At 44.3% G+C, this 18,098-nt stretch overlaps 1 protein-coding gene across 1 annotated transcript in view; it reads left to right on the top strand.

The window, feature by feature from the left end:
• Window positions 1–18,098, top strand: part of LOC119174111 (monocarboxylate transporter 10) — a 206,336-nt gene that overhangs the window by 32,321 nt on the left and 155,917 nt on the right. Inside the window, exon 2 of the mRNA XM_037424918.2 lies at window positions 5,594–5,870. Within this exon, the coding sequence (XP_037280815.1) occupies window positions 5,648–5,870 (223 nt within the window). The 5' untranslated portion in view covers window positions 5,594–5,647. The remainder of the gene's footprint in view (window positions 1–5,593; window positions 5,871–18,098) is intronic.

Raw genomic sequence — 18,098 nt, 5'->3', positions numbered from 1 at the left:
CAGGTACGGGCTATAGAGTGACGGGAAGAATAAAAAAGGAGCCTTTTGGCACACGATGCTACCTTGGTTAAGAAAGAATCTACTCTAGATAAGAACGGTCAAACTGATGCGATATTTTTGGATTTTAGTAAAGCGTTTGATAAGGTTCCTAAATGACAGACTAATACTAAAATTGAACAATATTGATCTTCCTCGCATCTTAGTTTTCTGGGTTATTGATTATCTAAAAAACCGAATTCTGTACGTAGAAATTGGGGATCAGTGATCAGGTTGTCTTCCAGTCGCCTCTGGAGTACCGCAGGGGAGTGTCTTGGGACCCCTACTATTCCTGCTGTATACAAATGACATTGTAAGTGTGGTATGTTCATCTGTGCAAATTCGTCTGTTCGCAGACGATTGTGTCTTGTATAATGAAATTACTTGCCCGGGAAATCAACATGACCTTAATCAGTTTGTTTAATGTTTTTCAATGGTGCAATCGCTGGGAGATGGCTTTAACTTAGATAAAACTGTATGCATGCGTATAACCCGGAAGAAAAATCCACTTCAGTATACTTATACATCAAATGAGTCACCTCTACAGCAAGTTTCTGAGTTCAATTATTTAGGAGTAACACTCACAAGTAATTTATCTTAGAATCAACATATTGACAATATCTCCGCTTCCGCCTTCCGTAAACTTTCTTTCTTACGACACAAATTAAAAAGCGCTTCTCCTGATGTCAAACTCCTGGCCTACCAATCAATAATCCGACCAAAGTTAGAATATGCATGCATAATATGGGACCCGTTCACACAGAAAAACGTCAATAAACTAGAAAGAATCCAAAGGAAAACTGTAAGGTATATATACTCTAAGTTTCGTCACATTGATTCACCTTCTGAGTTAATTAGAGCTAATCGCATTGAACTGCTTCAGTCACGACGGAAGACATTTAGGCTTAATTTTCTTTCCCAACTTCTTCAAAGACAAACAGCACTAGACCCTACACACTAGCTGACACCCATATCGACAAGGCATACGAGACACCATCACCCCGGAACCCTAACACCTTATTTTGCACGAACAGATGCATTTAAATTTTCTTTTTTTCCACGAACAGTGGAGAATGGAACCTTCTAAAAGACTCTGTATAAAGATTGACTTTGGTTGATTTACTGTGTGTAAACTGTGTGTTGGGTGTGTAAACCTGTATTTGTATGTTGAATTATTTTTTCCTTTTCTACGTGACTTGAGTGCCTAACATGTACTTGCTACTTGTACCGTGCCCACCTGCTTGGACCTGTGAAGGTCTGCAGTATGCATTAAATAAATAAATAAATAAATAGAATGCTTCTACCATTCATCAATTCATCTGAGGAGGTGAACGTTGGAAATTATCGTGACCAACTGAACTGTGACTACTTCACTGTGAAATCACTTGCTTTGCTTTACAATATGTTCTGAAGTTCCTCTTCCCAGTGTGTCATTTTCAATGAATCTAACTGCTTCTATAAGTATTTGCTTGCGGTAAAATTTGAGGACCGTCAAGCTGACGAGTTGAAGTGATAGCGATATCCTGTCCCTAGCGCGCACTTTGGCCTCTTATTATAAGCTTTTTTTCGGACGATGTTACTCGAGAAGTTGTAGTGTTAGCTCTTAAAATGTAATCGATAAAGTTGAAAGTGGCTTGCGTCATTGAAGCGTGTGCATAAGCCTGCATCCTGTGTAAATATTTTCATTTTATTTATTTTTTATTTATTTGATACTGTCAACCCGTGCTTGGGGTTATTAGAGGGAGGGTGTCACAAAGTAGATAACGTTCGCACAAAAAAGGAAAATTCAAAAGCACATACAAATACGAGATGAACAACCAACAATAAAAAAATTAAGAAACAAACAACAGTCACTACACACATAAATATCAACGAATAAATGCTGAAAACAAAATTTAGCACGCATCACTACAAAGGAAACCGTCCAATGCATTTTCAAAATCCACTGATGTTGTTTGTTGCACAACTGCGTTGGGTAAACTATTCCACATATCTATTGTGTCTGGGAAAAAGGAGTGGCGGAAAGCATTCGTGCGTTTGAAATAAGGTTTTGAATTGCTCTACTATTATTAGGACGATCACATCGCCTTCCAGGGGGCTGAATATATAAATCCTTATTTATCTTTGTTTTCCCGCTTATAATCTTAAAAAGAAATTTGAGGCGATGTTTTCGCCTACGATATTCCAAAGACTCAAGCTCACAAGACTTGAACAAAGCTGTGACTGAGTGTGTGTCGGTATCTACCGCATATAAAATGGACTGCTAAAGTTTGTGTTAATAACATGCTTTGAAAACTACGAACCATCATGCGCATGAATATTTAAAAAAATGCTATTTGCTCAGTAAGTGGTCGTAAGGGAATACGCGCCATAGCGTGTGGGCTTTTTGGTATGGTTAGCCGGCTTTAAATCACGAAGTTGTTATGATAACAACAAGTGCTGACGCCGGAGGACAATGCACGCTTGTACCATGCAATAATACATGGCGATAATATGTACTGTATTGTGAAGCCTGTATACAAGATACTTGTGTTTGTTTAGTATGAACATTATTAAAGTAAGTTGTAAAGTATAATTGTTGTTTGTCCAAGCGCAGGACGTTATTTCAATTGTATTTCTAAGCAGACGCATCGCTGTGTGGTAGAACATTTTCTTAGCATGAAAATGGTGCACGCCGCAATTTCGCAAAACGAGGTCTTCAACGCTGTCATGCTAAAGACTCGTGAACAAGCATGAAGTTCGATAGTCGAGCCTCGTAACTCTTTCAAGCCATCAGACGCAGGCGCACACTTTCACAAAAGAATGCATCATTTATATTAACGCTAACGCCAAGCGATTGGTACTCCATTCAGTGGGTCGGTGAAAAATCTGTAACAAATGGTGCATGTTGCAAATGCAGCCTTAAAGAAGCCAACTCCACTTGTTGAAACTTTTGCTTCAGCACAAACCCCCTGTGAAAAAATGTTTCATCACAAATCTTCAATGTTTCCTTTGCTGACTTGTGGGTTGTGTCACTCATGAGCTTCTTTCTTTCTTATTATTAGTTATTTCTATTAGTATTTCTTTTTTTGTTTTTTTTCGTGGTGGAGCGTATACCCGTTTATCCTTAGCTCATCTTCTGCAGCTTTGATCGTTAATAGGACATGCCTGACGATGATGTCATGTCATTGATTTTGCGGTCTATAATCCATGATAGTCGAACAAACCTACCAACCCATCCAACCCATGCCAATATATATATATATATATATATATATATATATATATATATATATATATATATATATATATATATATATATATATATATATATATATATATATAGTGAAATTCGGACGCAGCCCAGACAATTCAGACGTTCATCGAAGCACACCGAGCGTGAAGCATGCAAATATGTGACGCAAAGGTAGGAAAACGAGTTTCACGGACAGCCGAAATCGGCATGGCCATTCACAAAGCTGTGGTCAACATCCAAAACCGCATGGTCTTCAAAAAAAGGTATTTAATTCGAGGATACTTCTGATCGAAACACAGATGTCTTGAGGCACATTGTGAACGAAGTCGCAAATATGAAAACTGTGGCTTTTGTAACAAAAAAAAAAACAACTTTGCAGGCTTACTGGTGATAAGCCTGGTAAAGGTGCGGGCTTGGGCAGCCTGCTTAGTATCTTTCGTCCTATCTGTTTATCTGTATTTCTGTTTTTTCTGTTGCTTTCCTTTACTTTATTCTACTTGTTTTTTTTCTATTCCTTTTTTTTGCCGTTTATTTTCCAACTTTTTCAATCTCTCGCTCTAGTTTGTGTTTTCTTTACTGCTGACACGTCATTGCATTCTCGGATGAAGGATATGGTAGCGTGTGAATTTTTAAGTGTATTCATTCAATAAACAAGTAATACTTGCGTTGCGAACCCTTCGGTCACGTTACTTCCCTCATATTTTTACTAATTTAGACAACCCAGAAGCGCCCTTTGTGTGATCATGACTCCTTAGGGCGCGTTGACTCAAACACACATATATTTTTTTTATTATTTCTGGGTCGATAGTTTGCGTCTTTTCGGTGCTACTTTTTTGTTGTGATATTTATTTTGCGCACCACTTCAACAACACAATTTTTCTCTATATTGCAAAAAAATTGTGTTTTGTAAAATCATCTGCGTGATACGCAGTGCCAGAAATCAGCAAAAATTTGTTGCGTTAAAATTAGGTGTCCACAATAAACGGTGTATTACTGCGGTGAAGTTTTTTCGGTTAAGCCGGACAGCGTCTCCTTAGGAGCGTAACTCAAGAAGGATTCCCGGCAATCAGTCTGGCGGCAGCTTTTATTACAGTTGGCGACATGAATTCATGTGCCTTTAATAAATATTTTCAGTCGCAATATAACCACATTGAGCCATTTATGTGCGTGTACACCTCTCTGTGAACTATTTGCGGAAATGAAGAAGTAAACATGATTAGAAACAGATGAGAGCCTTCGCAGGTAGGCAGTCATCTTAGTCCAGAAAACTTTGGATTATCTCCTTGTTAGGTTGACCAAGTCGGGGAGAAGTCTCAAAGTTGGACTTACCTCTTCGCTCGAGTCGGCTGTTTTACATTGTTGCAAGCCACTACGATTGTTTCAAGCTATACCATAGTATAAGTTAGGCAACACTGGTAAATTGGAGAATAAAGTGCAAAGCATTTTTAGTTCTCTCGACCCGGGTCTCTTCAAAGACAGCTCTACGCTCTCGTTGACGTATGACAGCCAAGACAGAGAGCAGCCGCAATTCAATTAGTTTTCTATAAAAAGATGATGAGTTTTGAAGGCGAGAACACCACGTGATTGGTACATAAAGCGTTTCTTATCTGGTTTCCACAGGCACCTGCGACACCTCAAATGCAAGTTGCAGGTCAAGCAAACCCCAGTATAAAGGCATGACAGAGTGGTCTAACGTTCTAGAGCCCCTGCTCAGCGGTAGTTTTCTCATAAAGGTCTGAGTGCCGGGCACGAAAGCAAAAGGCGTTCCATTTATAGTCACGAGACGCGAAAAAAACAGCTTATCAGTAAAAAAATAGTAAAAATATGTTACGAAATTTTATTATATATAATTACGTAACCGCTGAATTGAATGAAAATTTTCCCCCAGCTTGTTTTTCACCGGGCAGCCGACAATGACCACTGCCTAAACCGGTGGGGGGGGGGGGGGGCTCAGCCCTCCCTACTAATTTTCATGTCCCCCCCCCCACCTCGGAAATAAGGCTATGCTGAGCATCATTTTTATCCTGAGAATGCAGCAATTTTATCAACACTACGGAAGACGTGGCGCGAACTCATAAACCGCGATCAGTGCGCAACCAGACTATATGGTAGGAATGAATACTGGAACGTTGCACAAATGTTTCAATGCATCGCGCTGCTTGCAGTTCTGTAGGAACATGAAATTAGTGAGGCAGTTATTGTACCAGACTAATTCTCTGGTTTTCTTTCAGCATTATTCGGAGAGATGAATTGCAGCTGTTCTGCAGCCGGTTTGCGCGTTCCTAACGCTCATTATCTCATTATCTCTTGCACCCTTTTCAGAGACACACGTCCTCTGGCCGGGCAGCAGGCTCGTCACTGCAGAGACGTTGAGCAATGACTTCCCTTGCTGCTCCTGACAAGGAGCCGCAACCAGTGGTGGACGATGGGATTAGTGGCGTCTCAAAAGTGCGCAAGGATGGTGGCTTAGCGTGGCTGGTGTGTTTAGCGTCGTTCTGGGTGCACGGCGCTGTGTTTGGCATTATTAACTGCTTTGGTGTGCTCTACCCAGTCATACATGACCTTGCACCTGACAAGGAACAAGCGTCGTTCCATGCGTGTGAGTATTGTGTTATTTCTTAAAGGTATCATGGTGGCTCAACAACATGAATAGGTCGGTCACAGTCCTGGGGCATTTTCGCATAGCAATGTATGTATGTATGTATGTATGTATGTATGTATGTATGTATGTATGTATGTATGTATGTATGTATGTATGTATGTATGTATGTATGTATGTATGTATGTACAGCCACCAACAAAAGTGTACAGATCACGGGATCGCGTGGCAGAATAGATCAACGCGTCACCTGCTGCAGCGCGCACACATGTCCCGTTTTGACAGGTAGCTTCTAATGTCGCTCTGTCTTATTGATATGTGGGGTTTAACGTCCCAAAACTACCATATGATTATGAGAGACGCCGTAGTGGAGGGCTCCGGAAATTTCGACCACCTGGGGTTCTCCAACGTGCACCCAAATCTGAGCACACGGGCCTACAACATTTCCGCCTCCATCGGAAATGCAGCCGCCGCAGCCGGGATTCGAACCCACGACCTGCGGGTCAGCAGCCGAGTACCTTAGCCACTAGACCACCGCGGCGGGGCTATGTCGCTCTGTCTGACATAGTTATGGTGCTCGTAGCCAAAACGAAAACTGTGTGTCGCTTCAACGTGATCTGCTCTCATCGCTTGCAGTGATACAAAGTTGAGCGTCGAGATAAGCCTGCGAAGAATGACAACACAGAACTGTTACAGTATTTGTGGCCGAAGGCTTGAGCCTATACATCTGCTTGTGACTCGGCACCGCCATTAATGAGGGGTTTAGTTATCGAGCGGCTTCCTCATACAGAAAACGCAACGGGCTTCCGGGCGTGGGAGCGTTGCCCGGCTACGTTTCTCAGCGACAGCATGGTGCCTACTGACGACGGTCATAACATGGCTCATACGCGTACAACTAAGTAGTAAGCATTCGTAAAATCCACAGGATTTTCACCACGTTCATCTGGAGCTCTACATAGGAGCGAACATCTAGAACGAACTTGTTTCGGCGTGTTAAGCAAGGAGTCTTGTTTTTGTATCATCTTTTTCTTAACCAAGTAATATCACGTTCTCTGCTAATAAGAGACCAGAAAGACGCTTTTTATGTTTTTATTTGAAACAACGCTATTACGCCACATCTCTGACTTCTTTGTATCTTCAGACATGGGTGAACGACACACCTTGTCACCATTCTTGCGCGAAATTGTGCTCTCATATTGTTTGTTAAGGGCAAGGTTTTCGATAGATTACCTAACTAATGTGAAAAGAAAGCACTTTATGAAAGACTTTATACAAAATGTTTTTCCTGTACCCCTTTACCGTTCAAAGAATGAAAACTCATATGGACAAGACGTACTAAAGCGAGTGAAAAACATGTGGACACCACCCAATGTTGAAACTTTCTTTTTCAAACTTCATACATGAACCTTGCCACTCAAAACGTGGCTTGAAGGGAGAGGGATGTATGTACCATAGGGAAGCAGCTGTCCCCGGTGTAACAAACCTGAGACCATTGAACATGCATTTATTGATTGTAAGAATGCCACTTTCTTTTGGAACATTTTACAGGGGTCTTTAAAAAAAAGATTTATCGCTTACTCCACATGAAATCCGTTTTTTGCCTTGTGATAGTTCTGTGCAACATTTGAGTATCGTGATGTGATAGTGCAACACATGTCATCATTTTCACTCGACACGAGCCGTGTCCTTTCTCTTCTCTCTCTCCTATTGGTGTGGCTTTATAAGCAAGCGCAATAAAGGACTCAAGGTTATTTTTCACCCGTCAACATGTCAGCCTCGTCAATGCCTCACACGCACCCAAAGCGCACGGAATTTTACATGGCGTCAGAAGTGGCCACCCAGTGCAACACCTTCAAGCCGAAGCAGGACGTCGAACGAGCCCACGAAGAAACATGGATTTGCTGAAGCCACCAGCACCGCTTCTAATGATAGGGGATATGGGCGAGAATTGGCAACGATTTAAGCAAAAGCTGGAGCTATGCTTCAGGGTAACGAAGCCGCATGACAAGCCCCTAAGCAAGGAGACGAAGACAGCAATACTATTGAGCTTAGCAATGGAAGATGTACTAGAAGTTTTCAACAACTTCTCATTCAGCGAAGGTGAGAGCAAGGACGATTATGAGACCATCGTTAGCAAGTTTGACGCATACTGGGCGCGCAAACAAACGAAGTCTACGAGTGGTATGTGTTTCGTAAGAGGATGCAGACAGCGAAGGAAAGTTTTGAACAGTTCTCTCGAGACGTTAGGATGCAATCCCGATCGTGCAATTTCGGACAACTGACAGATTTTATGATACGCGACCAAATTGTGATTGGCATTAGCAACGACGGCCTGCGAGCTAAACTTCTGCAAGACAATGAGCTCACGCTGGCCAAAGCCGAAAAAATGTGCAAAGCATCAGAGGCAGCTGCTCAGCAATGCAAAGCATGGGCACATAGCGTAGAAACGGTGGAACAGGTTAATGTTGTTGGGGCTTCAACGAAGCATCCCAAAGCCTTGAAGTGCTCCTGTTGCGGTAAAGAACACAAGCCACGCGACTGCCCAGCTTATGGTAAAACTTGCAGAATCTGTAAGACAAGGAATCACTTCGCTGTTTGCTGCAGAAGAGCTGCGCGCGTTGACGAGATACAGGATGACGACGATGGCGACGACTTTGAAGTTCTAGAAGTTTGCATCAGCAGCATAAAGAATGAATGAGACTGGATGGTGACAGTGAGCCTTGGCAGCAAGGAAGTCAAATTCAAAGTCGACACGGGAACTGAAGCTAGCCTCATACCGTATTCCGTCCACAGGAATCTTCGGCCAACGCAGCCTACCAAACCCAGCAACACCACTCTGCGGTCATACGACGGGACCATCATCGGACACATAGGCGTCATCAGCCAAGAAGTGGTCGTCGGTGACAGACGCCAGCACTTGACCTTCTACGTCTCAAAAAAAAAAGGAAGACAGGCACTACTCGGGCTCAAAGCGAGTGAAATGCTCGGGCAGGTGACCAGGACAGTCGACGTCGTGGTAGCAAACAGCTCCGAACAAATATAGCAAGAATTCGGCGAACTGTTCGAAAGTACCAGCTGTGTGCAACGACACTACACGATGGTCCTCTTCGTGGAGGCTGTCCCAGTGGTTCAAGCCGCCCGCCGAGTCCCGTTAGCCCTGAAGGAACCCCTTCGCAGCGAGCTGAAGCGGATGGAGCAAGCGAGCATTGTGACTAATGTGAACGAGCCAATTGAATGGGTAAGCCCATTGGTAATTGTCAAGAAAAAAGATGGAAAGTTGAGGGTCTGCATGGATCCCAGGGCAATCAACGCTAACATAAAACGGGAGCATTACGAGATGCCAAGATGGGAGGACATTGAGGCAGAACTAGCTGGTTCACAGGAGTTCAGTCGACTTGACGCGAAAGCTGGATTTCACCAAGTGCCTCTAGACAAAAAAAAAACATCAATAATTTGCACTTTCGCCACTCCTTTTGGGTGGTATCGGTTCTTGCTGACGCTTTTCGGAATTGCGTCAGCATCAGACGTATTTCAAAAGACTCTCAGCGAAATATTTGACTCCTTGCCGGGCGTTCAAGTGTATGTTGATGACATTTTGATTTGGGGAACCTCGCAGGAACAACATGACCCGCGCTTGAGATCAGTCCTCGAAGCTGCAAGGCAAGTTGGGCTGAAGCTAAACGCCAAGAAGTGCAAGGTTGGTGTTCAAGAAATCTAATTTCTGGGGGATATTATCTCGAAAAGACTGTATAAAACCCAACCGACGGTTGATAGAGTGTATGAAACAGACACTCATGCCGACTGATAAACAGGGAGTGTAGCGTCTTTTGGGCGTCACCAATTATTTTTCCAAGTACCTACCCTCCTTGTCGCAGAGGACGGCTTCCTTGTGCAGTCTAATCAAGCATGATGCTGCATTTGCATGGACCCCAAACCACACGCATAAATGGCAGAGTATCTGTGGCAGTCTTAGCGAACAGCCACTGCTTGCAATCTTTGACCCTCAGAAGGGAACAAAAGTGATGTCAGATGCATCAATGTGTGGTTTGGGCTCAGCTCTTATGCAGTATCACGGAAGCGAATGGCGTCCTGTGGCGTACGCATCAAGGGGGCTGACTCACGCGTAACGGCGTTATTCATGTTGAAAAGGAAACATTAGCAGTGAGATTCAGATGCATTGATTGATATGTGGGGTTTAACGTCCCAAAACCACCATATGATTATGAGAGACGCCGTAGTGGAGGGCTCCGGAAATTTCGACCACCTGGGGTTCTTTAACGTGCACCCAAATCTGAGCACACGGGCCTACAACATTTCCGCCTCCATCGGAAATGCAGCCGCCGCAGCCGGGATTCGAACCCGCGACGTGCGGGTCAGCAGCCGAGTACCTTAGCCACTAGGCCACCGCGGCGGGGCGACATTCGGATGCAAAGAATTTCACTACTTCTTCAATGGTCGCCGGATAATCTTGGAAACCGATCATCGGCCGTTGATAGCGATAGCTGAAAAAGCAATCGCTGATATGCCACTTTGATTACAAGTTGTTTTTTCTGCGCCTGCTTAAGTATAATTATGTTCTTTGCTGCATCCCAGGAAAAGAACTCATCTTGGCGGACATGCTGTCGCGAGCCACAGTCGTGAAGCCGGACCAGAACGATGCGGACACTGACGCCGACGTGGAAATACATGCCGTCAGTACGGTTGCGGCTCTGATTAGCGATGTCACACTGAAGCGGTTACAAGAGAAAATTGAAAAGGATTCCTATTTACATTCTGTAATACAGGCCATTCGTGCAGGCCATATCGTTGGAGAGCTGAAACCTTTCACAGGTGAACTGCCAGTCGTGAAAGGCATCTCGCTGAAAGGTACCAAAGTGATAGTGCCTGTGTCCATGAAGAGCCAGATAATGGGACGAGTCCATGAAGGCCACATGGACATGAATAAGTGTAAGGCAAGGGCAAGACGATTCATTTTTTGGCCAAACATTAACGCAGAGATCGCATTCATGGTACTTAGGTGTGCTGTGTGCCAACGCTATGCCTATAGTCAGCCTTACGAACCGCTTATCAAGAGGCCGACTCCAAAATACCCATGGTATAGGGTCGGCGTCCACCTGTTCGAATGCGGAGGAAAGTCGTATCTGTCTGTGTATGACGCTCTTTCTAATTTTCCAGAGGAGGAGGAGCTGCGTGGCACATCGGCGACAACCGTCATCGGCAAGCTGGGGGCCATATTTCGAGATATGGTATTCCATATGAGGTGTGTACAGACAATGGACCCCAATTCAGCAGTCGCGACTTCAGCCGGTTTGCAAGCAAGTACGACTTCAGACATGTCACCTCAAGCGCACAGTTCCCAAGGTTCAACGGACTAGCAGAAAAGGGCGTGCAGGTAACTAAAAGAATTTCGAAGGAAATAAAAGACGCAAGAGAAGATTTCTGGCTGGGCCTCCTGAGCTACAGGAGAACTACTCCAAGGAAGGCGATTAAGGTCGACTCTTCCAGATTCCAGTGACCAGAAGACAACGCAAGTGTGAAAACCTGTTCAGAAGGAACATTCCGAACGGGATCTGCCGCCACTGGACAAGGGACAGGCTGTTAGGATCAAGAAATGTATTGGTCACGGAAAGCCAAAGTTATCAAGCGGCTGTATCTAAGATCGTACAAAGTCTTGACAGAAGACAACAGAAGACTTCAATCGGAAAAGACAACATCTGCTCCCCACCAGCGAAGCTTGCATCCAGGGTGCCCCGGAAAGTGAACCCAGTACTGACGAAATTTAACAAACTGCACCTGCTACGCCTGACCTGCCCGACATGTTTAATGCACCACCAGACATTCCCCACTACATCATTACGAAGATCTAGCCGCCAGTCCAGGCCACCTTAGCACCTACAATACGACTCAAATTTCAAACAGTTGCCCTAAACTCTTTCCTTTTTGTGTTTGTGTGCTGGTAATACGTGCATTACACTAGTTGTTCTAGTATGTGCACCTTAAAAAGGAGAAGGATGTATCGTGATGTGATAGTGCAACACACGTCATCATTTCCACTAGACACGAGCCGTGTCCTTTCCCTTCCCTCTCTCCTGTTGGTGTGGCTTTATAAGCAAGCGCGATAGAGGACTCAAGGTTCTTTTTCACCCAAGAAGATGTCAGCCTCGTCAATGCCTCACACATGCCCATAGCGCACGGAACTTTACAATTTTAGACATTATTTTCCTACTTGGTCTTCATTCGGTTTGGCATAGCATGGTATCGTACAGCCACTGTAATGTAAGAGTTCTATCTGTTCGTGAGTGTTTCGTGGAAGCTGTTATCAAAGTGCGAGATGTGTATAGGACTACCGACTGTGTTGAAGATGTGATATCTTTGTTTGATTTGTTAACGCACATGAAACGCGTGTGATGTGTTATTGTCAGATTAACTTGACCTGTAGTCAAGAAGGCAATAAAGAAGAAAAAGTCACTCGGTGGCTCAGTGGTTAACGCCTCGCATTCACGAAGCGGAAGTCCCACGTTTGATTCCGGGTGCTGAAGTCATTTTTTTTCTGGAATTTTTTTCCTACTTGCGTTTTCATATATATGGATACGTATACATATACGGGGCATGACATCGACGCCAACGTCCACGTTGACGCCGACGCCGGTGTCAAAATCCAGCCAAGATGTCGATATAAATACTATCGTAATAATAAGAAAAAGGATATGCAAATATAAAGGTGAAATAATGCAGAACAGATAATGCTTCTGTTCAACAAGGGCAGGCTGCGAAGTGGCGCTTGTGTATTAAAATTCCGCGTCACTTATCGTGATAGAAGTCGGGCTGATACTTCTAAATGCGAAGCATTTCTTAGCGAACTTCGGCGACTTTGAGCGTACCTATCTGTCTAGCCGCTTACGTTCGAGTGCTCTCGTGGTCACCCCCTTAACTTGGCGTGAACCAAAATTAGCATGGGAGGTTAAGATGGTTTGACGAATATGACCCGCTGGTCAAGACATGAGTAATGTCACAATCCCGTCACGTGCGTCGTCAAACACTCCCCGCTAGACAGTGGCACATACCCACGAGTGGGTATGTGCCACTGGTACGCGGGATGTGCCACAGGTGATTGACACTTACCCAGGAATGACGTGAACACACATTGGCTATTTTAACGCGTGAACGTTAAGCAATACCCGACATCGGTAGCGTCGACCCAACATAGAATAAATGTCAATCTTAAGAAACACCTGACATAGGCAGCGCTGACCCACTGACGAATGCAAATAACAAAATTCAAGGTCCCAGCAGGAATCGAACCCAAGCATTCGGCGTGGCAGTCAAGCATTCTACCACAGAGCAACGCCACGTCTCGGAACTACTTTTCAAACAGACGCTAAGATTAGTGAAACGTCAATAGCAGTTGCAGTGCTGCCTACCCAATTTTATAAGCATTACACACGTGCTCCTTTGATACAGCCGTCACGTCGGGTTAACGTCAGTTGCGGTTAGGTTCCATGCGCAGAGGTTGATTTATGTAGCAGTGTCCAGGGCCAGCATCTCCACGTGCATCAGCGCTTCACATCAGCTTCTGTTGTTGCTAATACGCAAGTTCGAGTTGATATCGTTGCACAAGTGCAAACAACTGGATACATGAGCATCTGAAACTTTTCAACATATGTCTGTGCGTGAAACATTTGCACATATATTTAGCATTATTTCGTACATGTCACTCCATCAAACAGTTACAACACGGTCTCACCTTTCATCCGCATGCTTCGCATAACGTTGATTCCCAGGTACGTGGGATCTGCCGAATTTGTTTTCACCTTTCCTTGGTATGGGGAACGCTTCGATGACTTTGCTTCCTTTCTGTTGTGTATGACGTGACAGAAGCTTAGTGTCGGCGAAGTATAGAGTGCGAACGCTTTGATTTTAATGAACGGCGAGTGAAAATGGTTTCGTGTTGGATAGCGTAAGTCCACTATCCGACACGAAACAATTTTAACTCTGTATAGCCAGTTTATTGGTATAGTTTTTAATTTCTTTTTTTTTGGTTTTTAAACTAAAGCTTCAGCACTGCTAATTTAAACAAAAGGTATGTATACATACATTTGTGCTGTTTTCTGTCTTCATTTCATTTCGATTCAGTTGAACAGTGTCAGGGTACTTGATTGCTGACTCAAAGGTAACGGGTACAACCCCGACTGAGCCAAGCGCATTTTGGTGGATGCGCAAGAGTGGAGGGTTGTGTACTGTGCTATGTCAGTGCACTGAACACCAGATGATCAAAGTTTTTGGAACCCCTCACTACGGTGTCTATCACATTCATATAGTTGTTTTGAGACGTCGAACTTTAGACATTATCATTCTTCGTTTTAACAACAAAAAAGAAAAACCACCATGGTTGCGCATGACGCGCAGCACAGTCACAGCGAAAGCTAAAATAGCGGCCTTGTTGGAGTGTTTTTTGACATTATCTGGGTAACTGCTACAGCGTCACTTGCAGGGTGACCACTATGCAACAAATACCCATATATGTGGTGTTGTAGGAAGACATTCACGATGTGATCCTTTCTAAATTTTTGATATGAGAAGCATGATACCCGCTACAAACTTGCAAGCAATTTTGTACAATTTTTAGTGCTGTGGCTGCTGATTGATTGATATGTAGAATTTAACGTCACAAAACCACCACATGACCGTCAGAAATGCCGTAGTGAAGGGCTCCGGAAATTTTGACCACCTGGAATTCTTTAAAGTGCACGCAAATCTGAGCACACAGGCTTACAGCATTTTCGCCTCCATCGGAAATGCAGCTGCCGCGGCCGAATTCAATCCCGCGATCTGCGGGTCAGTAGCCAAGTACCCTAGCCACTAGACAACCACGGCGGGGCCTGTGGCTGATCACGATGAAGAATTGTGCATGAAACTTTTGCAGTAGATTGGTGCATTTGACGACCCATTCTTTACACAATTTGAATTCTGTGACGCCTGGTTATTTCGTTGCTCTTGTAAAATGCATTAGTACTGATATTACCGCGATTCCTTTCCCGTCATGAAGCCTGCCTAGGGTCTGTTGGCAAGCGAGTGTGAAGCACCAGTGTTGCTCAGTTCTAAAATACCAGGCTGACACCCAGTGGGCTCTTATTGATTCCAATTTTGTCCTTAATGTTGTCCATTTATTATTTTTTTTTCTTGCAAGAGTTGTTACGGACACCGGCGGGAAACTATGGCGCACGTGCTCTTGTTGTGATCTCATAACAGCTTTCATGGTAAAACGTCGCTGATCCCTCTTTTAAGAAGTCATTATAACACGAAAGTCGAACTTGCCTTTACGGAGGTAGTTAATCGTTCGCTGTGCATTGTCTCGCTACGATGATGAAAGAATGAGTACTACAGCAGCAAATCGCGAAATCACGTAAAAACGGTGAGCAGCTCAAAACTTGCAGCGCGCACCTAAAGCAGAATGCACGCATGAAAGGAGCATGTACAGGAGAAACTTGAAATAACTGTCACAGCTCGACACCCAAAGCACACTGTTCAAACCGAAAGAAATACGCCTGAAACGAACGCACAAGCATAAAGACGACAAGCGCGAACAAGTGTCACAATGCTTATTCCTCCGTGCGCGAGCGGCGTGGTTTTTTCGTAAACGCGGCCGCGGCAGCCTGAAGTGACCTTTGTGCTCTCCCGAATGAAATGTTTGATAAGCGCGCGCGCAGAAGAAACCCCCCTCTGTGAAGGTGGCGTTCAGGGAAACGCCAGAGGCGGCCTCCTTCATAGCGTGCCCAATACTTTACCTAACGCTATTGAGCCTCCATTTGCGCGTGTCTCCGTGTTTTAGGCTGGTGTCAGCCTTTGACCCATCACTTACAGCCGCCCGCTAAAATACAATGTTGCCAATCCTGGTTCCGTTTCCTTGACAAGAAGCGCCATGTTGGTTCTCGCGGCCAGGTGTTTCTGCTCCACCGCACTGCGACAGCTGCACGTTGGCGCGGATGAGCAAGCTGCGGTATGAACTGCGTTTGACTTCACCTTAGATGTACCTTCCACAATGCTTTATTCTAGGCCCTCTGCGAGGACACAAGCTTCCACCAAAGGAGGCAAGATGGTTTGAATAAATTAAGGCCAGATGCTGTTTGGATGTTGTTCGCAATAAAATGTGACCTGGAAAAACTTGGTTTGTCCCTTGTTGATCCTCTTTGCTTTACCCCTAGCCTAATATGCAGGCTTTCGGGGGAAGGAGAAGGGTTGGTGTAACAAGATTGAGTGCCCTACTATTTTCTGACAATGGTTCCAGCTTGTAAAGTTTTTAAGCAGTGCATTGTACAAATTTATTCTCAGGAAGTAAACTTGCTGCAGAAAATTATATTACGGACAAAAGCAATATTCAGGGTATGAGAAACAGGCTAGCGGAGTTATGCGGTTTACAGAGAACATTGGAGCTACCCGGTTGTTTGATCTGCCTTTCCTGTCGTTATGGGTACCGTTGTATAATACAGCACCGTCTCGATCCTTAGAAGGCTTTTAGGTGTCTGCAGTGGTAAGTTGAATTTGCTTCCAAAATGTGGCGCAGACATTAAAGTCCGTTCACAGTGGCATCGAGCTTCTCCCACTCGCAAATACAGGCTCCCTAAATATACTCATTCCGCCAATGCGATGGTTTTACCAGGTGAGAGAAATGAACTATTTTAACATTATTTGATACAAACTCGAGTCACGAACATGTTTTTTTTGTTCTACAAAACAGCGGCTAATTTCAGAAACCGACCCTTCAGCTTTCAGAACTTGCCATATAAAAAACAAGAACCACCCCCTTTTTATGGAAACCCATGCTGCCTTCAATGCAAATGAGTGACCATTGAGAACCACCATGGCGGCCCATCAAGTATGGCGGCTGTTCTAGCCAGTTTTAAGCAACCATGATCAAAGTTGTCACCACCATAAAATACGGATACGCGCGCACATGAAGGCTCTGTACCTAATGGAAGCCCTTCACGCCATCTTGCTCTTGGTGACGAAAAGGCAATGAAGTTGTGGAGCTCTGAGGACGACGAAACAGTACATGGTGTATATGAATAGTTTGCCGTTAGGAACCCTGACAACGTACGCTTTGTGGCGTATTGATTAACGCAGCGAATTTGGAGCGAGAGGTCGGTGGTTTGACGCCTCGCGATGGAACCGTTCTTTCCAGTTTTTTTTTTCGCCGTCTGTTGGTATATACTTTCCAAGGTAATATCCGTGACAGAAATGCGTCAACGGAGTGGTGGTGCACCTGAGCACTATCGTATAAATTAAATTAGGTCCATCATGCCGGGCTGGCGCCACCTGAAAGCAGGCATTGGCAACGTCATGGCACGGACTCTTCTATGCCCGCAGCGGCGTGCCTACATAACATGCACCCACTTTGTGCGCTGTTCTGCCGTTTCCGATTACTTTCACAGTGAAAGCAGTTATGAGATCACAACAAGGGTCACTTGCGCCATAGTTGTCCGTAGGGACTATTACGCAAATAGACTGGGTAAATAAAACTACAATGAAATTTGAGCCTTGGTGGACCCCAGCATAAAACATTTTCATCTTAAAACTTGGGTGCTCCCAATTAGTACATCTCCGCAAATATAGCTATCCTCTCGTTAAAACATGAAATCGTGTTTGTGGTTTATCTAACGAAAAGTTTAGACGGAAACTATGTCTAGAGATTGCAATAAACTTTACACTCATAAGTCCAATGAACAAGCTTTGGGCAAGCATATTTACGATTGTGCACAGTTGAATACGCAGCACTGATCAGTGCCCCGTGACTGGAGCAGCGCGGCTGGTTGAGCGCTTTACTAGTAACAGCGCTAAACGGTTATAGTCTCAAAAATTGACACGCTAAGGCCCTTAGAGCCCGGTGCCGGTAACTGAGCGACTTGGTGAACTACTCGAGTGCTTTAATGCGGATATTGGAGCACAGGCATCTTGTGTAATTTACAAAAAAAAAAGAAAGGTTGTTTACTATGGTGTGATAGCTTAAACAAAAAGGCGCTTTAGCATACCGTAAAACGAGACGAAACACAGCATCTCAATAGGCATTGTGTGGATTGTGGTGCAACAGCTCTACCATTTCATACGAATTCCTGGAAATGACTTCATGACATCCGACGAAACTTTAAATAGAAGCACTGAACGGCAGCTCTCAGGGCGCTGTTTCTTGAATTTCTCTCGAGATTGTTCGTTATACATGCTACATATACATCC

Source organism: Rhipicephalus microplus, chromosome 5, assembly GCF_043290135.1.
Source record: "Rhipicephalus microplus isolate Deutch F79 chromosome 5, USDA_Rmic, whole genome shotgun sequence".
Lineage (NCBI taxonomy): Eukaryota > Metazoa > Arthropoda > Arachnida > Ixodida > Ixodidae > Rhipicephalus > Rhipicephalus microplus.
The sequence above is the reverse complement of the archived record's forward strand: the minus strand, read 5'-3'. Positions and strand labels throughout refer to the sequence as shown.